The sequence below is a fragment of the Protomyctophum parallelum genome, assembly GCF_964188405.1.
Source record: "Protomyctophum parallelum genome assembly, chromosome: 1".
In the NCBI taxonomy this organism is placed as follows: domain Eukaryota; kingdom Metazoa; phylum Chordata; class Actinopteri; order Myctophiformes; family Myctophidae; genus Protomyctophum; species Protomyctophum parallelum.
In genome coordinates, this window is record NC_139697.1 from 14,209,564 (window position 1) to 14,234,314 (window position 24,751).

Genomic DNA, 24,751 nt, shown 5'->3' on the forward strand with positions numbered 1-24,751 from the left:
ATAGAGAGATGTGTGACCATGCACCGTGGCGTGGCGTCATGTTGAAAACTAGGCCTTTACTGTAAATTGCTCTGGATTAAGAGTGTCTGCTAAATGCGTGTCTAGTACCTGTGCAGATGTTCGTGACAGACGTGGGGGGGTGGGGTCAGGCGGGCGACCGCTCCGCTCATCCCAGAGAAAAGAGAGAGAGGAGAGGGGAGAGGAGGCGTGGCCGTGGGGAGGGTCAGGGCGACCTCTCCGCTCATCCCAGAGAGACAGAGACAGACGGAGGGAGAGGAGGCGTGCTCAGATCACTGCTGAGGATGACAGCTTTCTGACAGGGATTAGAGAACAGCCTGTAAATAATATGGTCGTCTGCATGGGCTCTGAACCTTGGGCACCTTTCTGTCTGACATCAAGCCCATTCATCATCTATACCTCTCTCTGTCTCTGTCTCTCTCTCTCTCTATGTCTCTCTCTCTGAACATATTTTTGGTTTCACATAACGCTTACCTGATTTAAACCTCCCCCTCTTTGAAATGTTCCGACCAGAAAAACCCAAACCCACAGACAGACAGACAGACAGACAGACAGACAGACAGACAGAAAGACTGCAGACAGACAGACAGACAGACAGACAGACACGTGTTGTGGGTACAAAGACTCTCCCGTTTGGGCGGTTTGGGGTCTGAAATGAAATATAACCTACAAACCAATCCTCCTGGATATAATCCCCCCTCCCCTTTAGCCCCAAATCATTTTCCATACGCCCGAGGAGGAGAATGTGACAGACAGACATGGGGCTGCAGGACTATAATGGAACTTTCGGATGTTTGGTGACATACTAATACAGCAGATGATGCTGTAATAACTAGAAAAACGGCTACATTTATGGGAAATCTAAAAGACATGACTGCGGCTGACGGACATGCTATATGACATCACTGTGATTTGTGTAGAACAGCTGGCCAGCAGACAGGCAGGCAGGCAGAACAATCCACATATACTAAAAAGTTCACCTTTTTTCTGTTTAGGGAAGTGACCTTTTTCTAAGCTATCTCAATGGAAGAGAACGGAAAATAACTTGACTTTTACCCACTTAAAGTGTGTGTGTGTGTGTGTGTGTGTGTGTGTGTGTGTGTGTGTGTGTGTGTGTGTGTGTGTGTGTGTGTGTGTGTGTGTGTGTGTGTGTGTGTGCACGTCTGTAATCCACGTAACTCGAGAACCACCAAATTCAACACACGTTCCACACCACCACAGGGAGTGCAGTGCCCAACCTTTAAGTCGGCCTGACCCACGGTTGTCCGGAACCGCCACAAAAGGCCTCTGCCCAGGCTCTGTATGGACAGGGCCTCTGCACAGGTTCCATCATATATGGAGCTGGCCTGTTCTGACATCACAATGCTGTTCTCTGTACGTCTGTGTATACGTCTGTCATCCACATAACTCAAGAACCGTTCGCCCCACCGACTTCAAAATTGACACACACGTTCCACACACCCACAGGGAGTGCAGTGCCTGGCCTTGAGTCGATGGGATACACCTTTGTCCAGAACCAGCACTGAAGCCTCTGCCCGGGCTCTGGACAGGGCCCAAATTAGCCTTATTGATCACACCTGATCACCCCTAGATCTCCATATGGAGCTGGCCTGTTTTGACATCACAATGTAAAGTACTCACATGTTTTACTTAAGCTAAAAGTAATACTGCAATGTAAGTATACAGTACTCTGTTACTAGTAAAAGTCCAGAAATCAAAATGTACTTGAGTTAGAGTGAAAATACAGAAGTATTGGCATTAAAATGTACTTAGTCACAAAAGAAGAAAGTATACTCATTATGCAGCATGTACATGTTTTCAAATGTATTGATGCGACGCATTGTGAGCTTGTAGATCTGCCATTTTCCGAAAATGTGCAATGGCCGAAATGTGCATTGGGGCTGAAGTGTTTGTAATAATGAAAATAGTTTATAATAACCATATACGTTCCACCACTGTGTGTGAGGCTCATTTCAGCTCAGCAGCATCACTGCAAGTGCCATGCACTTTGAAATGATTGAGATGCAGAGCAGAGGGTATGCACCCAAGCAACAGCACTTACAGCAGCATGGGGGTGCACCGTACAGGAATAAACTGAAGTCTATAATAATAAATATTGGAGAGTTCCAGTCACGCCTAAAAACCACCGCACTAACCAGTGCTTCCAGGGCGGGCGAGAGAGGGGGGGGGCGTGCGTAAATTGCGCATGCAGCGTAATTTTACGCACGACGGTGCCGCGACGCGCGCGTCGAAAAGATAGCAGAGCTACAAGCCCCAAGCGCGTCACATTCGCGCTTGGGGCTGAAGTGTAGCTCTGCTATTTTACGAAGAGGAGGCTTTTGGAACTCTAGAATCATGCCCAGAAGGTGGAGGGGGGAGGGGGGGGGGGGGGGGATCCTCTCTCTCTCTCTCTCTCTCTCTCTCTCTCTCTCTCTCTCTCTCTCTCCCCCCGTTATATTATGTGATGCCCCGATAGGAGTCAGTCTCAGTCAGACAGAGAACCGAGAGGATGGTGAGGAGCAGGAGAGCCAGCAGGATGTAAGGACTGTCTGTCTGTGGGACTGTGGAGTTGGACTATTGGACTGGAGGGAGAGAGAGCTATACTGGTACTGGAGAGAGAGGGAGAGAGAACTGGTCTCGTGCTGTCTGGAGGGAGAGACAGAGAGAGAGAGAGAGAGCAGCATGTGTTGTTGAACAAAAACAAAAACTGGACTTAATGGTTATTTTCTTTGGTTTTCGATGAATTTGCGGTTCCTAACTAGTGATGAGTTGGCTGCCCCTGTTGTGGATTCTAATAGCAGCCGGAATTCAACAGGTGAGTGAGTGAGTGAGAGAGAGAGAGAGAGAGAGAGAGACGTTCTTTTCTGTTTTATTTATGCTTTATTTTAGTTTTCTTGCGAATTCTAACAAGGCCTCGTTTTTGTGGCTGCAGGAGAGGAATGTGGCATGATGTTATTTTTTTAAAGACACTTTATAATGCGCAATAGTCAATAGATTTGATTTTTTTTTCTTTTTACTTTTGGCAACAATTCGTATGCCTACTGACTTAAAGTTAAAACAGCAATATGTACCATATATAATGGGGATTGTGTTGCATTGATTACTTGAAAATATATCATTCATTAGGTTAGTGAACGGCGTCGGCACGATTAAAATAAAGAAAATAAATATTGACACGTGCTGACTGTGGGACAGTGTGTGTGATGTTGCCGCTGTGCTGCGTGCTTTGGGCTCAGCTTTCCGCCGTTCGTGGGATTTTACCGCCGCCTTGTGGCTATTTTAGGGAACGGGTTATATGAGCGCCTTGCCACCTTCACCTTGTAGTGTGCGACTGTCTGCAACATGATATTTGAACATTCCACAAGTTCAACAACATGCATGTGAGGTTCTGTGTTCCTGCAAGAACTTTCCCTTGTTTCATTTTGGCAATTGTGGGCCCTCAGAGGTTCTCAAAGTAGGGTCCGGGGACCCTCAGGGGTCCTTGTGGGTGGGGGTTCCAGGGGCAGGGGGTCCCCATGTCAAATTAATTATAGCTTTCAAAATCATTTTAACCACTTTAATAGGACTATATTCATTGCTTTTGAAAATAGCAGATCTACAAGCTCGGGGACGAGTTGTGATGTGATGCGTTGCGACTCGCGAGCTTGTATATAATAGCTCTGCTACTTTTGGAAAATGTGTGATTTTTTCAAAATATTTTTGGAAACATTTACTTGCATGGGTGTTTTCAGACATGATTTAGCCGTGTGAGAACCACTGCAGTGAAAGAATGTAGGTGATGCATGCCAGGCATTGAGGAGCCATTCGTCACTCTGTCATCAGTCACTCACTCTGCAGTGACCAAGGAGCAGTGAAAAGTACTCACATTTGGTACTTTGAGTAAAAATATCAATACTGTAATATAGAAATACTCTAGTTTACAAGTAAAAGTCTGGAATTCAAACTTTTAATGGCTACTCTCTCCTGATTGGCTGACATTTTTGTCACCTACCTGAACATGTATTTTGTGTTTATTTAAGAGGAGACAGAGACCCGGGGTGACCCCTGTTACTGAACAAACTTAAAGTATCCGATTCAAAAGTAGAAAGTAGCCTACTTACTTACTTTACATGCAGAATGTTTCAGTTGTGACGCATTGTGAGCTTGTATATCGGCTATTTTCAAATGGTCAAAATGTAGCCTACAGGGCTGAAGAAGTGGGTAATGTATGTTTTGTAAAATTATCCAAATCTACAAAGTAACAAGTAACTAAAGTTGTCAAATAAATGTAGTGGAGTAAAATGACAATATTTGCATCTGAGATGTAGTGGAGTAGAACTAAGTAAAAGTATTGGATATTGGAAATACTCAAGCAAATATTAAAAGGAGCCTACTCAGCCTATATACTGTGTCCGTGCGTGCGTGCACACTTGCAGAGGTACAGTTATACAATTATGCTAAAAAAGGATAACGCGATAAAACAGTTACCCTTAAAACTAAGATAATCGCTAAAATAAATCATATTTTTTAATGTAGCCACTATGACCACAAATGTCCCAAGAAACTCGCTAGTCTATAGCAACCCAGTCGGCTGCACTCGGGGAGAACAGAGCAGCTGATTTCTTTGTTTTGATTAGGTGTTCCTATTGTCTTTTAAGCACGGCTAGACTGCTGTTGCAACCAATCAGATTGCTTCCTCGAAACGACCTAAAATGCATTAATGCACCTCTTTCTGCGAGTTATTGTTGCATATAGGTATCCGTTATGTCTGATGATAGCCACGGTCTTAACCCATTTTTGGTGGGAACCCCTTTTGGTGTTTTAAACATTGTTATAATTAGCTATTGAAAAATAGCGGATCTACAAGCTCATAGCGCGCCATGAGCTTGTAGGTCTGCTATTTTTGAAAAATCGTGAAAATATTTCTTTGAGAAAACTGGAGGATTTAGAAGATGTTTTTTTAATTTCGACGTCAGGTCTTAAATCATGTATGGAGTCTGGTGAGGAGAGGCTCAGCGTGTGAGTGGCCACGTGGGTATGTGATTATTAAAGGCTCAGTGTGTGAGTGGCCACGTGGGTCTGTGATTATTAACAGTAATCTGTCTGCATTAGCTTCATGCAGCACTCGTTAATATTACCATCATTTAATTTCATTACCTCTGTATGAAGGACGGACTGTGGGAATTGACACACTGTAGGCTAATCGCCACACATAGCACGATTAGTCGTGTTTTCTACACAGTAATATTGGATTTGGTGTGTGTGTAGAGTTTCTGCCTGACAACCAAAATATCTCCACCCGGCCCGAGGTGGAATTCCCCTTTAGGCTAGTGGTTTAAGATGTTGGCTTTCCATGCGGGAGACTGGGGTTCGATTCCAGGGCGTTGCATGTATACGGGGGTTTTGACCTGAGAGCGGATCAAATCCCTTTAGTATTATTATTAACCACTTAAACCCTCTATTATTCTTAGGGAGACTGCACTAAATTGCAACTGTATAGTTCTGCTTTTCCTTGCCTAAAAATAGCTTGTAGATCTGCTATATCTGGCCAATGTTTCCCCCAGAATAGGAGACGTTGGGGCTAAATGGGGTTTAAAGAGGCACTTGGTGGCCCAGGCCGTAGCGTAACGGTCTGGGCACCGGACTGGTAATCCAGTCGCAGTGTGCCGCGGGTTCGACTCCCGGACCCGACACGGCCTTTACTGCATGTCATCCCCCCATCTCTCTCCCGTTTCCTGTCAGCCTACTGTCTGTCCCTTCAAAAATCAATAAAAGGCGTAAGCCGCAAAAAAAATCTAAAAAAAAGAAAAAAAGAGGCACTTGGTGTCTGCAGTCTGCACGACAGCGACAAATTAGTGTGCTGATTCACTCCTCCGTTGCTCTTTGTGGTTTAGTTTGTAAATCATGGGGCATTTTCAATGTAATGATTTACATTGATGGCCAATGGTTTACAATGAGGGGCACAGTCGTTAGTTCTGTCACCACAGCTAGAAGGTATAGTAGTAGTACAATGCTCATAGCACAGTGTAAATATGACAGTTCGCTCACAGTTCATAGTACAGGGTGTAAACCCTTCTCACGCTCAGAGCAGCAACGCTTGGCCTCTCTCACACAAACACTTATTAAGAACAGCCCAATGAAAGGGCCACTAAAGACCTTCTCAAGCACGCTGTGTTCCCGTCCCAAACAAGCCAAAATAATTTGGATTCCAGAGAGTGTTGGTGTTTGTTGTCTTAAATACACATTTCAGAACTATACGAGATAATGAGGCCAGTTTACTCTTCTCTGCCGGGACGCACGTGCATGCGTGTGTTCTCTGCTGGGACCTGTGTGTGTGTGTGTGTGTGTGTGTGTGTGTGTAGCGAGGCACCGAGCGTCCAAAACCAACAGACGTTGTTCGCCACCACCACATCTGTGCACATCTGTTCTGGAGCACTGGAACCTGTTCTCGTCCACGTTGCCAGAGTTTGCGAGACAAATAAGCAACCCGGTCTATGAAAACAAGCCCCAAAAGAAGCAACTAACACATTAACAACACTTTAAAACTACATATGTAGATCTGCTATTTGAAAAGATCAGCAAACTGCCTCCCCCTGGCCAGCCGGGGCACCTGATGGAGGGGAAAGGAACTGGTTGGAATAACGTGTTCCTTCCACACGCTACGTCCAACCAGGGAAACTCCCCCCTGTCAGGTGTAAAGGAGCAACTTGGACACTCAGGCATGAAGGAAGCATGAGTTCAAGTCCGTTGCTCTCCCCATGTCCTCCATATATGGGGACTAGGTTGGCGGAGGGTGTGTAGAGCCCAGGATCACATTAGATAATTGACACATGGGTGAAAACTGGGTTACAAAATCGTGGGATAAAAAATATATAAAAAAAGAAAATAAAAGAGCAGCAGATCTACATAGAGAAATAAGCAACTGAACAGATATGAAAACAGTCCTCCTCTTGGCGTAGTTGCAGAGGCTGTTAGTTGTTAAGAGGCAGTGTGCATACGGAGCAGGAAGATGTATTGGCAACGTTTCATAACAGGGGATGTTAAAACAAGATGACGATGCTGCCCAAACGTTATGTCGAGATTTGAGACTAGACATTGTTTTATTTTATGGACATATGCGTCATGCTGCTGGGCATTCGTGACAGTGGTTTTCAAAGTGGCATACTTGAGCGGGTCCCAGGTTATCGCCAGCTAAATGTGTTAATGCTGCATCATTATAATTGTAATTATACTTTGGCTAAGTACTGATTCGCCCCAGGTGAAGGAGTTTAAGTATCTCGGGGTCTTGTGCACGAGTGAGGGGAGGACGGAGCAGGAACCGAAGGAATAAGGTTGAGTGTCCGAAATGTGCCAGGTGGCTGGCATTTCCCTTTGAGATAGGGTGAGAAGTTCAGTCACATGGGAAAGACTCGGAATTCTTCTTCGCTTGGAAAGGAGACAGCTTTAGGTGGTTCGGGCACGTCTCACTGGGAGGAGACCAAGGACCAGATGGAGGGATTGTTATATCTCCACACTGGCCTTCATGGGAACGCCTCGGGGATCCCCCAGTTGCTATAATGTTGCTCTGGAGAGTGAAGTCTGGAGCTCTCCGCTGGAACTGTTGCCCCCGCGACCTGATTCCGGATAAGCGTTTGAAGATGGATGGATGGATGGATGGATGGATTGATAACTACTGATGTAGATATAGGGGAGACTAGACATTTTGGATTAACAGACGGGGCATGCATGCACACTGTCTAAATGTACTGTTATACTAGGACTACTCTTCGGTTGTGTCCAAATAAAGGATTAAACTCTTTTCAAGTCAACAAAAAACAGCAACACAGTTAATCACTTTAACACTGGCGTCCCTTTTTCGGGCAAACAATTTTTTCCCCTAAACGTTTCAGGATTTTTCCAATGGTTTTGAAAATAGCAGTTCTAGCTGACAGTGACAACACTCATTGTGTTGCAACTCAATGGAAGCTTGTATATTTGTCTGTTTTTTTAATAGACGAATATGAAGTGTCGGGCATGAGTGGTCAATGTAGGGTTTGATTATGAAAGGGATTGTGATGTACTGTATAGGCCTATGTTTTGACTCTGTGCTTACGCAGAGAAGAGGTGCTTTATGCAGGTCCTCCTTGGTAGAAGTTCCTGTGTTGTTTTGGCTGCCCTTTAGGCTCGGTGATACACATTCACACACTGAGGGAAAACCGTGGCTAATTGGAGCCTCATGATAAACACAGCTGTTGTCCTCTGCGGGATGCCTGAACTGTAGGCTATGCATTTTGTGTTAATTACTGTACAAATGTATGTTAATTTTATTCAGATTCCCTGGAAAGATAGAGTTCCTCTGCTGGACACCTCTTTCCAGTAGCACAGCCATAGAATTGGCTAATCAGTGAAAGCGGGAAGAGTTGGAATGGAACGTCTGTATGTATATCGTTGCTGTCGGGCAGAAACCTCTTATCTCCATATTTTAACCATTTGTGTTTTTTTGTATATTAATGCCCTCTACATGATCACACTACACAACTACAGCGTCACACAGAAGCATCAAAAGTAGCAGATCTGCAAGCTCCGCAACGCACGTTGAGCTTGTCCGCTACTTTTGCCGTTTTTGAATTTGAATTCTGAACAGTAACATTTTGGGACATAATGAGGTTAACTTACCAATTACCTCCCACTCGACAGAGACTATATGAATTCCTTACACACATTCTGCACGTTTGTCATTGCTGGCTGCTAAAGAGTTTTAAATTAACAACTTATATGAAGTAGTCAAAGTAGCAGATCTACAAGCTCACCACGCATCTAGCTTGGGTCCCGGAGAGACAAGAAATTGCAGAGTTCACTGCTTGTCTGTGTTACTGCCAACTTTATCTGTATCTATTATTTTTGAGTGGTGCAACCACTCCTACAACCAGCAATGTCCGTGTACACCTATGTATGTATGTATGTATGTATGTAATGTGGTCATGTACCCATGTGGTCATGAGCACCAGTATGACTATAGCGTACCAGTAGGGGGCGCCAGAAACAGAGAGGTATAGTGCTGCAATGTTGCCTGCTAATGAGAGAGAGAGAGAGAGAGAGAGAGAGAGAGAGAGGGAGGTTGGGGGGGAGCTGCACCACTCAGTTCACACAGGTGTGATTTTTTTTAGTACATCCAGTATCAGCATCGTTATCTTGTTAGTGTATGTTGTCTTGTGGAACACGCCACACCAACAAAAAGTACAGTTATGCTATAAGGATTGTGGTCCAGTGTATTCAATTCATCGACAAAATTAGACATACAATGCAAAGGTGTGTGTGTGTGTGTGTGTGTGTGTGTGTGTGTGTGTGTGTGTGCGCGTGCGCGTGTGTTCGTTCTGCATTCTGGTGACATAACAGTGGAATTAATTCATGCCCATGTTTGTGCCGAATCTGGGGGGAATGAGATCAGTGGAGCAGGAGCTCCCTCTGGCGTTGTGTCCGCAGGCGTTTCTCACTCTTTTCTATTAGTTTGAGGTACATGAGCACCGGTCCCTTTTCTAGTAGTTTGACAGGTACATGGGCACCGGTCCCTTGAGTATCTTATCCCAATCTAATGTTCTCTCTTTCGCCGCTGTCCTCCTCCTCTACTCTCAGGCCTACTCCCAGAATTCCCGTGCCGCCATGCCGCCAGCCGCCGTAGCCACCGAACCCGCCTCGCTGGACCCGTACAACCGGACCCAGGTGTGCAGGTGGCCATGCAAGTGTCCCAAGGCGCCCCCCAAATGCCCGCCGGGGGTCAGCCTGCTCATGGACGGCTGCGACTGCTGCAAGGCGTGCGCCCGGCAGGTGGGCCAGACCTGCAACGAGGCGGACACCTGCGACTACCACAAGGGACTGTACTGCGACTACAGCTCGGACAAGCCTAGGTACGAAACAGGAGTGTGTGCATGTAAGTGTCACTCACCGGACGAAACCCAATCAAACCCATCAAGTCAGCCCTTAAAGGAACTGGAAGGGGAACTGCACCGATGTTTAACGTGAATCCTGTTTTTTTGTTCTGTTGTTCTGAGGATGTGTGTAAATCTCTAAATATGAACTCTTCTCAGCGTGATTTTGTGGCTATTTGTGGAGTGTGATGCTCTTGGACACACTCTTGTTGTTTATTTAGAATTAGGGCCTATTAGTTTGACCGATATAACGCAGAATTATTTGACTTTTTATGCAATTTTGCATGCTGACGTGTCCCGCTTTTTAAAAACTTTTAAAAAGAACATTCAAAAATAGCATATCACGTTAAATATCGGTGCAGAAGTTCCACTTTTAAGTTTCATATTTTTGTAAGCAAAGTAACCTCAGATTTAACATGATAAAAAAAGGAGTCGGCAACAAAGAAATGCTTACTGTACCAAGAATAATAAGGTGTTCATGATAGCAATACTTTAAAGATAAGGTATTGTTTTGGTTAAATAGATTTTTTTATATGCAATGCAACACAATTTCATACAATATGTAGTTGGGGGTCCCTGCTTCACCACTGTCTCAGCTAGGGGGTCCTTGGACTGAAAGATGTTGAAGACTCATACTCTATAGCAATGAGTAGTGTACTATCAGAATATAGAGATATTATTTTAACACTTAGCATTTAGCTTTTTGCCACTTTACATGAAATGTTCTGAGTAGGGATGGAGCTCGTTGATAACAAGCACCTTATTGGTCAGGCTTATCGAGGTAGTCAATAAGCTTGTTATCACTCAGGTTTTTTTATATGGTATCGGGTTTCGAGCTCCATCCCTATAATTCTGAGCTGAACTTGTTAACCCATTTAGGCCTGAGATCAGATTCTAAAAAATGTCTTCTACATCCTGACAGTTTTCTGAAAAAGCTATGTTTCTATGTCAGTCGATCTTCGAATTTTCAAAAATAGCAGACCTACAAGCTCGTAGCGCGCCACTCGGTGGCGCGATATGAGCTTGCAGATCTGCTATTTTTCAATAGCTAAAGCATAACATAATGCTAACATCAAAAGGGGTTCCCGCCCAAAATGGGTTGCTATGTGACTGCTCTGTCATTCCCTCATGCCAGACATGGTAGGCACGGGCTGCGAGCACGACGGCGTGATCTACCGCAACGGGCAGAGCTTCCAGCCCAGCTGTAAGTACCAGTGTGTGTGCGTGAACGGCGCCATCGGCTGCGTGGCACTGTGCGCCGACTCCCAGCCCCCCCGCGTGTGGTGCCCGACGCCGCGGAGGGTCAAGGTCAAGGGCCAGTGTTGCGAGCAGTGGATCTGCGACGAGCCCAAGAGGGGGCGCAAGACGTCCCTGCGGCACGCCGTGGAGGGTAAGAGCCAAGCTACGGTATAACTCACCACATTATGATGTGTTCTGAGGGGTGCAGATGTTGGTTAGACTTACCTACAGTCATTAGTCAGACAAACCCGTGCTGCGGGTTAAAAATCACACCCGTGTGACTGTGAAGTGCTCTTATCATCATACATCATTTAATTCCGGCCAATTAGAATTTACGTCCTCACCTTCGTCTTCAACGTTTGTGTTTACGCAAACACTCAAAGCTGGCCACGCATTGTCAATGGCATTCAATGTTTGTGTTAAGACAATGTTGGACATTGGAGGAGCTAGCGCCCCTCAAAAATCACCCGTGCTGCGGGTTAAAAATCACCCATGGCTCCTGACATGCGTGACGGGTTAAAACGAATCTGTGCTGTGGGTTGATCCTATCCCCTATCCTTTTCTTTTCTTTTCTGAAGATGCAAGTAGGCTGGGCGCAGCGCACGCTTGCGACCAGCAGCAAAAACTTTGGTCTGATTGATTTATTTATATGTGTTTCAAGCCTTATGACCTGCTGTGAAACCTTTTGCCCTTTGGGGACACTAATAAACAACCTTGACCGTGACCTTGATGAAAATAGGCCATAGCTTCCTTTGAGGTCAGGGTTTGGTATGGTATGTCTAACTAAACACATGCACCTGTGTTATGATTCTTGTAGGTCAGTTGTCTTTGGCTTGTATTCAAGTTCAGGATTGCAAAAAAAAAGATTGTTTCAACTGTTATAATCGTGTCTGTCGGGTGCAAACCTCACATGTCAATAAACTGTTACTTAGCAGGATTCAAATTCCAAAGGAGCAAAAGTAGCAGATCGACAATGCGTTGCGTTGTGAGCTTGTAGATCAGCTATTTCCGGTGAATGTTCCCGTCAGAATAGGGATGCTTGGGTTCAAGTGGTGTGTGTGTGTGTGTGTGTGTGTGTGTGTGTGTGTGTGTGTGTGTGTGTGTCGCCCCCCAGTGGCCCCAGCGGAGATGGTCAGCTGGCATAAGAACTGCATTACCCAGACTACCCAATGGAGTCCCTGCTCCAAGACCTGTGGGCGGGGCCTCTCGCTGAGGATCTCCAACGCCAACGAGCAGTGTGAGCTCGTCAAGGAGTCCCGCCTCTGCAACCTGCGGCCCTGTGAGGTCGACATCACCAAACACATCAAGGTACATGCATAGATATAAAAAACAAAACATAGATGCTTCATTGGCCGCTGCAGTTTGTTTGACGTGAGGGCGGACGTGCGGAAGAAATGCTGCTTTATTTCTGCCTCTTTTCAGTTCCCACTTGAAAAAGAGACTTTGTCTCAATGTGTTTTTACTGGTTAAATAAAGGTTACATAAAAAAATCAATAAATAAACACTGAACCTAGAGAAATGTATTGTATAATGTACGTATAATGCAAGTGTTTCATAACCACAAAATGAACGTCCCGGTGCTCAAAACCACTAAATCTTCTTTCCTCTGCCTCTCTCTCTCTCTCTCTCTCTCTCTCTCTCTCTCTCTCTGACAACTAAAGCCGGGGAAGAAGTGCCTGAACGTCTACAGAGAGGAGCTCGCCTTCAACTTCACCATCTCTGGCTGCGTGAGCAGGAAGCAGTACCGGCCCAAGTACTGCGGCGTGTGCACGGACGAGCGCTGCTGCATCCCTTACAAGTCCAAGACCATCGACGTGGACTTCTTGTGTCCCAGCGGCTCTGGCTTCACCTGGCAGGTCATGTGGATCCAGGCCTGCTTCTGCAACCTGAGCTGCAAGAGCCCCAATGACATCTTCCACGACCTGGAGAACTACTACGGCTACCCCGAAATCATGAACTGAAAGTTTCGCCGTGTAAAAGGCCTTTTCAGACGGGGAGCCTAGTACAGTCATAATTAATTTTCAACAAGAGGCGTGCGTTTATTCTGGACGCGCGGAGAAGTTGAGGGGCGATTACGCAAGCGTATTTTCGCGGCCGCAGTACCCGTGCAATTGTTGCGCGCATGCTCGTTTCGTGCACACGCCCACAGGCGACTAGACCTGGAATGTGGTGGGCTTTTTTCCCACGCTACGCGTCCAGCACCCCTCATGACCAAGACCTGTCGCTGATCCAGGCGACAACGCCTGCGTCCCTCGCTCCCCGTCTGAAAGGACCTTAATGCTGCGTTCACACTGGCAGATACAAAATATAAGTAAGCCTTGCCGAGCCATGAGGCCCATATAGGGGCCTATCTCCTGTTTCCTTAGCGTGAGTATTACCCCAATCCAACCCTCGATGCTGAGTGCCAAGCAGGGAGTCAGTGGGTCCCATTTTTCAGAGTCTTTGGCATGAGGGTGACCTGACCTGACCGGGATCGATCCCCGTCCAGTTTTAGTTTTTGTAGCAGCTACAAACATTGGATGTATATATATATTTGTATCTCCATGTCGCTGGCTTCCATTGAAAATTAATGGTAGCCTGCAGCTTTGTCTCTTCATGTCGCTGGCTTCCATTGAAATTGAATGGTAGCTTGTATCTTTGTAGCTGCCAGCTGGCAGTGTGAACTCAGCATCAAGCTCTATATTGTGATAGTATTGCTATAGAGTAGCGGTTCTCAAACAACAGTATGGGTTGCGACCCAAAGTGGGGTTGTCAAACACTATCAGAATATAGAGCTATCTAACACGTTTTAATCAACATAAACAACACTTAACCTTCCTTTAAGCCCTATAAACTTGTCAAATAGCTATTTTGAGGAATTTTCGAACATATTGAAAGGGCATTTTGTTTCTTTTTTTAATGCTTTGGATTTTCTTTTCATCTTTATTTGGTTGCCTAAAATTGGGATACTAGGTTGAAAGTGGTTAAATCATGGTCCTAATGCCTGCATTCTGTTGGATAAATTATGATATATATTTGTTTTGTCTTCTGCTTTGCTTTCCAAATCTTAGTTTGTCTTTGTTGTTTGTTAAAGAGTCATTATCTGCAATATATTGTAATATATGGATTTATTTCAGTATAAATAAATTCTTATGAATTTTTTCATATTGGAAAAATTTGTAAATATGACATGATACTGTACATAATGTTTGTTTCCAGAATGGATTCGTAAAGCATGATTTTGTTTTTTAAGAATATTTAAAGAGTTTGTGTTGAGAGTTTAATTAATATAGACCATTGTCACTGCTTACACTTAATGTCCATGGCATGCATGCACACTAATCTGGTTGTAGGAAACTGGTTGTGAGAAATGACCACGGTTGTTTCAATTTTGTAATAATGAGATGGGAAAATGTATCTGTTCATATACTCAGTTAACGGCAGAAGACCCACCACCAAAAAAGTGGATGAATATTTACCAATACATGTTTTTGTTTCGTTTTTTTATATGAAAATGAATGCTCTGTGGGTAAACAGAACATTGCTTAAATGTACAATTACTTACAATGCTTTGGTTTAGGGTTACAAAAGATATGGTGTCTCGAGATGTAAAACATGTCTGTTTACCTGTTTAGTCTGGTCAAACCTGGACTAGATTAAAATAAAGAGAAATATTCAACACGTGGGCTATTTGTGAAAACAGAGTAAAACATTTTTTTTCAATGGTTGAAAGCATCATGTTAGGATTGTGCCTCATGAACATGTTCTGTTTATTTTAAGTAGATTATAATTATTTTCTTTTTGAATGTATAATTCATTACCTGGGCCCCCCCACATGCACGCATGCACTCACATGAAAAACTATTAAAAACAATTCTAACAATACCTACTATATGCTTCAGGGGTCTATCCTTGGCTCGATCCCTATACTTTTCCTCACATCTTTTCAAAATATCTTCGCCGAAAATAGCAGATTTACAAACGTGTAGATCTGCTATTTTCGCCTAGTACGACAGGCTAATGGGGACACTAAGGCTTTATCTTTATGTGGCAAGTGCAGGCTGTCTAACGGAGATGCACTAGAATCAATGCATAACTATGTCACCATTTTTAAAAACGGCAGCATCATGGATTATTATGCACAAAAAAGCTAAAGCTTGTTTCCATTGTGTCCACTTTGAAACACGCAACAAACAAACAATACATACAAAAGACCTCACTAAGACTAGCTGCGTCTGAATGAGGATGAGTCACTCCTAATATGGGAGTATAGCCGAGTAGGGACCATCAAAAAAAGTAACAAAAAAAAGTATACTTATAGTGAATAATAATACTTAATAGTAAGAAAGTTATAGTCTATAGTCTACTCTGTATAGACTATATTCTATAGACTATAGTCTATACAGAGTAGACTATAGTCTATACTAGACTTAGGCTCAATCCCAATTCCCCCCTTCGTCCTGGCCCTTAGCCCTTGCCCTTGCTTATGCGCGTTCACGTGAGGGGGAAGGGTTATCTCAATTGTCTTTGGATGGAGGGGAAGGGCCGAGGGTGAGGGGTAGAATCCCCTTCGTTTGAAGGGATATCTCGACGGGACTTCAAACGGAGCAACATCACTGAGGGCTGAAAGGCGGACGAGGTAAGAAGCCTTTTATGTCCTTTATTATGGAAAAATATTATAATAACCAATATTATTTGAATGTATTAACAATCTGCATCGCCAAAAATATCGCAATCTCTAGCAAAGGTTAACGTTACTTCACGTGAACTAACGATATGATACGGCGTTGCATTCATACAACGTTACCCATTCATTTGGCGCCGCATCGGCGCTTTATTCTTTTTTATTTATCGCTGGTGCGCCGGTGATACAACTCGGATGCAAGCTAGCTTATTAGCAGGCATCAGTCCGACCCCCCATACCACGATATGTCAACATTCTGCTTTTGGAGCTCTTAAAAGCCGTGAAATAGCCTACTGTACCTACATAACGCTGTCACTGCATAACGTTGGCTACTCGCTGCAGTGATAGCTATGGTTTTATCATGACCAATGTTAAACTAATCCCCACAAGTTGCAAAACTTGCATAACTAATTAGCAATGGTGTTTTTTCCCCAGGCAAACCAGCTACGGAACAGATTGCAAGCTGCTGTACATTGGATGGAGATGAATCACAATGGCATTTTCATTGATAGAAAATGACTCTGTTCTTAATGATATTAAAAACAATGAACAGTGACCACAGCCCCTTCTTTCTATACTGTAAATTGTTTTTCCTTTTTCTAACCCTGTATATATATCTGTACCCATGCTATACAAACTGTTAATACAATAATCAATTAATCAGGTACAACTGTTGAGCAGGTGTCAGAATGAGCTATATCTAGCTGAATTACATTCTGCATGGTGGGCTACCAACATGAGACAAAATTACAATATATTTATTTCATCATAACCACAGCAATGTTATATTTACGTTCCATCTCTACAGCTTAAATCAAATGGAAAGTAGTTTCCAAAGTGGGTTATGGGCTAAATGATAGTTTGTACACTCTCAGAGTTAATTAACATTGATTTTACAATATAAATTGGGGGTCCTAGAGACAGAAATGCCATCAAAGTTTGGGGACCACTAGCCTGTAGTGAGCTTGCAGATCAGCTATTTTCTGAGAACAGGTTGTATATCAATATCTACAAGGGACGTTCAATATTTAGGGACGTTCCAATTCCTAGGGGGATGATTTATCTCCCTACCCCTTGACACTCATTATGTAGGGACAAGGGGAAGGGGCAAGGGCTGAGGGGTAGGGTTAAAAAAGGAATTGGGAAAGGGCCTTAGACTATATTGAATTGATGTCCTTAAGGATTGACCCCGCCTCCCTGTGGTTTACTCAACTTCTAGACCAATCAGTGAACGGGGTGATAGCTCTAGACTTGTCTGATAGTAAAAACCATAGAGAGATGGCCTGGGTCTGTGTCTGTCCGCGGTGATAGCTGATCATCACCGCGACTGACGTAATGGTGTAGTTTTCCAACCCTTTAAAAACTACACCGCGGTGATAACCTATCACCAAAAACTGGAGTATGTATGAGCCTTTACCTCCCCCAGGGGGAGTACCTCGCGACACCAGGCTTTCATTGAGCAAGGAATGAAACGCCTGGAAACGCTTTCACGGTCAAAATGCCGAAGCGGTGTTGTTACGCCGGTGTAGGCGCAAGGACTTGCAACTCGGATGAAAGGTATCCAGAACGTTTGCAGGGCGGCGTTGTGTTTTTCCCGTTTCCCAAACCAAAAACACAACTGGAGAGATGTCGAGCATGGATTAAACAGTGTGGAAGACCGCACTCCAAGCTGAATCCGTCCAAGATAACGGCGAACTACTATGTTTGTTCCAAGGTAAGATATCCTAACGCAAGAAGCACGCGAAGATTAAAAAATGCATAATACATAGCTGATTACAGTTATGATAAGTAGTTTATGTCTTAACATTTGAGCATACGGTAATTGTATCATAACCCCATATGTTCCCTCGGCAGTCAGTCAGCACTACGCTCATTCTAGTGCTGAGGGAACATAATGGGCCATTGTGTCATTTGAGGCTGCGCTGATTCTCAGATATAGTGAGCAACGTTGGTTGGTTGCTAGCCCAAACATTTAGATTCTAGAGATTCGCCAGAATCGAAAAAAAGCCCTCTACGAGAATCTAAATGTTTGGGCTAGTTGGTTGCCAATGCTAGCCCATTTCAGGAGCCTTTGTTTACCTTTTAGAAATAGAGGAATGGAAGCGCTGCAGGGATCTGTTAGTGGCTCTTAGATAGGTGCTCTTTGGTGATACAGGTAAAACCATATAGACAAAAGGTATCCTTCCTCCAAGTAGTACTGCTTGTCAAAAATGTGAATTGCAGACTTGAAAAGAAAAGAATCCAAGGCACTCCGTCTTTGGTGAAATATTAAATAATTTATTTGGAGATGGGCAAGGCAAATAAATAACAGGACCAACGCGTTTCGACCAGAAGGTCTTCGTCAGGGTCTATCTGTCAGCTTGGCTGATTAGTCACCCTTAAATACAGCCAGGTGGTGGGTGTGACTCAATCATAGCATTACATCAATATTATTTCATTGTCATATAAATTATTTAAGTTACATTATTGTGTTGTATATATATATATCATGTTGATTATACATCAAAGATGTTCAATAAATCAAAAATGATAACAAAGCACCCAAAGTGACCAGCACCAAGTGAAAAGAAAAAGACAATAAATGGGAAAAACAGAGGGAAAAATAAATTGTAAAGTAAATATTTACATTTAGATAGTAACCCAAATCTCAAAGTATAAATATATAAATGCAGGATCATCAGAGGAAAGGCAGGAAATCAACTTCATCATTAAGGCCAGGAAACGTTGTGGCTTTTAGAGTAACTATCCAATATGTTTCTCTTTGGAGCAGTTTGTTAAGTTTGTCACCACCTCTGATGTCGCTTTGAATAGCTTCTATTGCTGTAGCTTTCAGAGAGGAGGGGCTCCCATGCCCTTTTTCCTGATAGTGAACAGCCATCGGGTAGTTTGGGTTGTTTGTGCGAATAGCCGTTTTATGTTCTCCCAGCCTGTCTTTGAATCTGCGTTTGGTTCTGCCTATATAGAAACGACCACAGGGACATTCGAGGCGATAAACAATGAAGGTTGTGTTACAGTTTGCAAAATGATTCATTTTGTATATATGGTTAGTGTACACATCCATGAATGTATTTGTTTTGGGAATATTGTCACAGTGGGTACAGTGACCACATGGAAAATTGCCGACAGGTTTATGAAGCCAACTAGATTTAGGTGGCAAGTGACTGCGCATTAGCTTATTTTGTAGCGTGGGCGCCCTCTTGTTGATGAAGGTGGGTGGTGCAGAGAAGATCTCCTTCATACTTGGGTCGCTGTGTAGCAGACTCCAGTTACGCTTAATGATGTTGTGAATATGAGTCGACTGTTTGCTGAACGTGGATGTGAAATAAACATTGTTTTTGAATGGGCGTTTCTGTTTGGAACTCAAGAGGCTCTTTCTGTCCATCGCTTTTACCTTGAGGAATGATGTTTCCAACTCGGTTTGTTTGTAGCCCCGCTCAATAAATCTGTTTTTCATGTCGATAGCTTTGGAGGAGAAGTCATTTTCTTGATCACATATGCGTCTGAGACGCTGAAATTGGCCGAAGGGGATATTTTTGATGAGGTGAGAAGGATGAAAGCTGTCGCCGTGTAGAATAGTGTTACGATCCGTGTCCTTTCTGAATATGGTTGTGTGTAGCTCCCCCAAAGGTGTTTTTGTGATTTTCAGGTCCAGGAAATTGATTTCAGTCTGACTGTGTTCTATGGACAGTTCTATACTGTCACTGGTAGTGTTGAGATACTTGTGGAACTGTATGAGGTCTTGTAGATCACCGTTATAGAAAAAAATCAAATCATCAATGTATCGTCCGTACCAGATGATATTGTCCCGGTGGGGGTTGGAGGGGCCATGGATGTGTTTCTCTTCCCAGTGTCCAAGGTATAGACAGGCGTAGTTGGGAGCAAAGCTTGCCCCCATGGCAGTGCCTCGTTTCTGCCTGAATAGCTTTTCCTGGAAGACAAATACATTGTTGTTTAGAGTCCATTCGATTAAAGTCATAATGAACTGATTCGGTGGCTCTTCGTCTGTCCTCAGTTGGAGGGAATGTTTCACAGCTTTAATACCATCTTCATGCTTGATGTTACTGTATAGTGATGTGACATCCATAGTGACCATAAATGCATTTCCAATGTTCTTGATCTCCTCTATTTTATTTAAGACATGTGTGGTGTCTTGTATGTAAGATGGGAGAGTAAATACAAATGGTTTAATGAAGTGATCAATGTATTTGGAGGCTGGTTCAGAGATAGAGTCTATACCACTGATGATGGGTCTGCCTGGGGGGTTAGTCAAATTCTTATGTATTTTTGGTAACATGTAGAAAGTAGGAATCCTTGGACAGGTTTTGCATAGAAAATCCCTTTCCTTTTCTGTTATCCACTTCTGGCCCATTGCGTTGTCTAAAATGCCAGTTAGTTCACGTTTCATGTGTTCAAGTGGGTTGGATGATAGTGGTGTATAGTATTCGGCGTTATACAATTGATTATGTGCTTCTTGTACGTATTGGTCTCTGCCCCAGACTACCACTGCACCGCCCTTGTCCGCTCTTTTTATGACAATGTCTTCATTTTTTGAGAGTTCACGTAGAACTGCGTCTTCTTGTTTAGTGAGGTTGTGAGTAGTAGGGCGTTGAACAGTTTGGCAAAGAGAGTCAACTTCATATGACACCTTTCTTGTGAAGGCAATCAGGCATGCGTTGTTAACAATGGGACAAAAAGTTGATTTGGTTTTAAATGTGGGACCCGTAGGCAAAATAGTGTCAGAATCTGTTGCAGTGCGTAAAGCAGCATTTTGGGGATTCTGGTGCCACCAGGCTTTCAAATGTAGACTTCTATAAAACTTAAATAAATCAACTTTGTTTACCTTTTCTGTGTGTCCCCCAAATGCAGAAAAGATCAACAAGGGGTCCCTAGCCTCGGTACCCACTACCTAGGCTTTTATTTTCGTTCACAAAGACACGTTATAACACTTCACGCCGTCCCTCTCTTTAATACTTAGCATTTTGTGCATGGACGACCAACGCCAGAGTATCCCAATCCAGTAGCTGCTAGGATACGATCCATCCCTGACTGTGACCAAATAAGACGGTCCCATTTGGGAGGCTGCAGAAAACCTCCAACCGAAAGAAAAAGGTTGGTTTAATATGCAAATCGGAACATTAGTAGTTGATCTGTCTTGTCTGTGTTCTGTAGTAGACAATCAAAAACGTGTCATTTCGTTTGAAAACAGTTTCGTCATTAAACCAGCAGCAGGAGGAGGACCATTAGCAACTCAACCACTGCAACACAGCTGTGTTTTCTTCCCATTCCGTCCCATCTTACCTAGGTAAGATGAACAAATCAGTCAGTGTGTTATTTGTTATGTTTCATTTCACTTCAATATGACCCTAATGTGGGGATATTCATAGGTGCATGAGGAGATGAGGAATCAAACATGGGAAAAGTATATAGGCTACAGTTTGAGGGGGAAATAGATCTTCCCTTATTCTACAGTTATGCCTTTTACCTTCTGCAGATATGTTCATTCTTCTTGAGACCACCACTGTGATCTGATGGGACCTTTTCTGATCTTGGTAGTATTTATAAGTATTTATTCATTTCCGTCATTTCAGACCAGAGTCCAGTCTGCAGGTGGAGATGATGAACACTCCAGACCCATCCAGGACCATTTCTATTAAACAGGAGGAACCTGAAGACCACCCAGAAGAACTCGGTAAGTTTAACTTTTGGTTAAACTTGGTTGGTTTGGCAAAATTAAATGCTTTATTAGTCAGAAATGTAACGCAGCATGTGGTACAGTAGTAGTATACCAAAACTAAAAGGATAAACACAAAAGGGTTTCCTTTTGGGAAAATCAATTATAATTAATAGTTAGTTATTTTAGTAACACAGAATGGGGGGACTTTTTTTATTCTTTCCACACAACAGCTCTAAGGTATATTAATGACATAGTAAAATGTTGAAAATGAGTGGAATTCCCCTTTAAGGCCAATAATTAGTCGTATTAGTTTGTCACATGGGCTTAGTTTTGACATTGAGATGTTGGAAAACTCATTAAATATTTTATGTTGCACCATTATTCATTTGTTGTGTAAAGTAACTAAATATGTTGATACGTCAATAACATTAATTTATTATTATTATTTAGTTATTATTGTTGTTTGGTCAATATAAGCAAGTGATACCTCATTTTGTACATTAACATATGCAATATGTAAATTTATTTACGTTTTAGGTATTCAGTGTTCACTAGCATTATCTATCGCTGGCTATCAATCACTATCGTTATTTTTCTGCTCCTAGACATCCTGCAGGTGGTTGTGTGCAAAGACGAGGTTTCCCCTGAACAGGAGAGGAGATCCCCTCTGCTCCAGGAGGAAGCAGAGCCTCCACACATTAAAAAGGAACAGGAGGAGATACTTCAGAGACCAGAGGAGCCTGATGGGTCAACGTTGGCATTACCAGCTGTGAAAAGTGAAGAAGATGAAGAAGACATCTCTTCAAACTATTGTGAAATTGAAGTTGAACTTGAACCAGAAACTGAAGACAGTGATGAGTGGGAGGAGACCAGTGGAGGTCGGTCAACTTAAAACACACTTTAGTTAAACCTTAAAGTCATAACATTGATTTTAGTAAACTTCTTGGCAATACATCCAAGCTGTCTATGGCCTTTTAGAACTACTAGAGGTATTATTGTTGTGTCAGGGACGTGTATTTCCACCTGTGAGCCCTGTGGCATCTACACCCACAGAACTGCACATCTCAGGATTCTCACAGACATCAACACATAGATGAACCCTCCACTTATCTAGTGGCTTTGAAGCCAGCAGTGGTAATCCTTCACATAGTCGGAACATGCTTCACCATGATCTCCATCCATCAAGGTACCTCCCCTGAATGACACGGTCCAGGCTAGAGCGCTGTACTCTGCCTCTCTGTGTCTGCCTCTCCTCAGTGAGGTGCCGACCTGGCAGAGGCGGTCCCTCTGCGAGACTAGTATGATATAATTAATGTGGTTGAATGACAGATGGATAATGAACATATACTCGCATATTCGGGTGACGAAAAATTCCGCACACGCGCATCTCTATCGATGGAGGAGTTTTATCCTCAACATTCGTATCCTCTCTCTCCTCTCTTTCTCAGGAGCCACATCCCAGTCTTCTCAGAGTCACTTCTCCTGTTCAGAGTGTCCATACTCCTTCATGTCTCAGCTCTTCTTCCAGAATCACATGAAGAAGCGACACAATGACGTCTACTGCCAAATGCTGAGGAATGGGCAGATCCCCTTAGCAGCCTGTCAGCAAAACGCTGTAACCGGACAGAAACAAGAAGACACTGACCAACCAAGATCTGACGGTCATCATCACTTTACAGAGACTGTAACTGATCCAGGAGGAGTAAATACACAGCAGACTACTTCCACAGGAAAGAAAGAGCACATCTGCAAACTCTGTGGGAAGAGTTTCAGTTATTCACGTGGCCTGAGAGAACATGAGCGTATCCACACAGGAGAACAACCTTTTCACTGTAAACAGTGTGGCAAGAGCTTCAAACAGAGAAGTAGTCTATTCACACACCAGAACGTTCACTCTGGAGAAAAACCTTTCCGCTGTAAAGTATGTGACAAGACGTTCACTCAGAAAGGTAATCTGAACAAACACCAGCGTACACACACTGGAGAAAAACCCTTCCACTGTATAGAGTGTGGCAAGGGGTTCAATGAAAAAGGTAATCTGATCAAACACCAGCGTCTCCACTCTGGAGAAAAACCTTTCCACTGTAAACACTGTGACTCAAGGTTTGGTTGGTTACACCACCTGGACAGACACTTGCGTACATTTCACACTGGAGAGGAATTGGGGGTCTGAAGTGGGACGTGGTCTGATTTATTTTAAAATATTTTTATAATGTCTTTATACATGCAACACCGGCACACAACTAATAGTACAGGAAATCTATGGAAAATACAGGATCATCCTCAAACTAATTGCAAAAAAGATGATTTTGCATCTTCAATATATCCTGAATAAATAAATTAATAATAATAAATAAAAGTTGCCTGGAATTATCTGAGGGGAAAGTGTAAAAATGGCCTGTACAGAGTGGCCACCATTGACATCCTATTATAAGGCAATATTTTCTAAATTTCCATGTGCTTTAAGTAGCATGACATGTCAAACTAGGGGGTTTTCCTGATGCTGAATCCATTCCAAGCAAAAACACTCATTGGGCTAAATTTGGCCAAAGCAACTTGCCCAAATGTGAGTTGCTATGGCCAAATTTTGCCCAATTTAGGTTTTTTTTTGCAATTAGATTGAGGTCAAATTACATTATTACTGGACTATAAGTCGTTGTTTCCGCTGTACCTGCACCAAATAAATAATTTGGCATGTCCCCAGTTTATTGGCTTAATGTGCAACTATATACAAATCAATAAGTGTAGGCCATACACGGTATTTCTAAATTTACGAGGCGTTGTGATTGTGAACTTGTAGTTCAGCTATTCTCATACTATTTATCTGTGGAACAGAGTAAATCAAACGTAATGCCTGCAATTCTAAGTGCTTGTAGGGGAGGGGGCCCCCAGTTAAAAAAAATAACCAGTTAAAAAAATGAATAGGCTATGTGGTCATTTATACTTTACTACTGTATGAACACATTCACGCAGGCATATCCGTTCTTGACCCAGACTGGATGAGCCCTTTATACAACAAAAACATGTGTAATATTCTGTCCATGTGCAAAATATGATGTGCACGTTTTCTTCAGAATATGTAAACCTACATAGTAGTGTCTGTATGTAAGACACTGATTTACTATCACACTGTGGCACATTAGGTTCTCTCTCAAAACGTTTTATTATTACAGACCTAGCTCTTTGTGTGTCTGTCTACTAATGTCCTTTGTCCGTCCTGATTCAGATACCTTTATTTGCCATTTGTGTATACACACATAGGAATTTGTTTTG

At 43.1% G+C, this 24,751-nt stretch overlaps 2 protein-coding genes across 3 annotated transcripts; both read left to right on the plus strand.

Annotated features, from left to right (window-relative positions):
• Nucleotides 1-2,514: 2,514 nt before the first annotated feature.
• Nucleotides 2,515-15,010, plus strand: ccn4a (cellular communication network factor 4a). 2 transcript variants are annotated; one of them, XM_083774799.1, is made up of 6 exons: nucleotides 2,515-2,833; nucleotides 9,610-9,904; nucleotides 11,038-11,292; nucleotides 12,256-12,449; nucleotides 12,803-13,850; nucleotides 13,885-15,010. In XM_083774799.1, exons 1-5 carry the CDS (start codon nucleotides 2,783-2,785, stop codon nucleotides 13,100-13,102), a joined length of 1,095 nt encoding a protein of 364 aa, XP_083630925.1. In that variant the 5' UTR covers nucleotides 2,515-2,782; the 3' UTR covers nucleotides 13,103-13,850; nucleotides 13,885-15,010. The 2 variants fall into 2 exon arrangements, with proteins under 2 accessions (XP_083630925.1, XP_083630926.1); XM_083774800.1 differs by having other exon boundaries at nucleotides 2,520-2,556.
• Nucleotides 15,011-21,020: 6,010 nt separating this feature from the next.
• Nucleotides 21,021-23,653, plus strand: LOC310857598 (uncharacterized protein). Its single transcript, XM_083763331.1, has 4 exons — nucleotides 21,021-21,106; nucleotides 21,393-21,493; nucleotides 22,084-22,356; nucleotides 22,927-23,653. Exons 2-4 carry the CDS (start codon nucleotides 21,418-21,420, stop codon nucleotides 23,649-23,651), a joined length of 1,074 nt encoding a protein of 357 aa, XP_083619457.1. The 5' UTR covers nucleotides 21,021-21,106; nucleotides 21,393-21,417; the 3' UTR covers nucleotides 23,652-23,653.
• The last annotated feature ends 1,098 nt before the right edge of the window (nucleotides 23,654-24,751 follow it).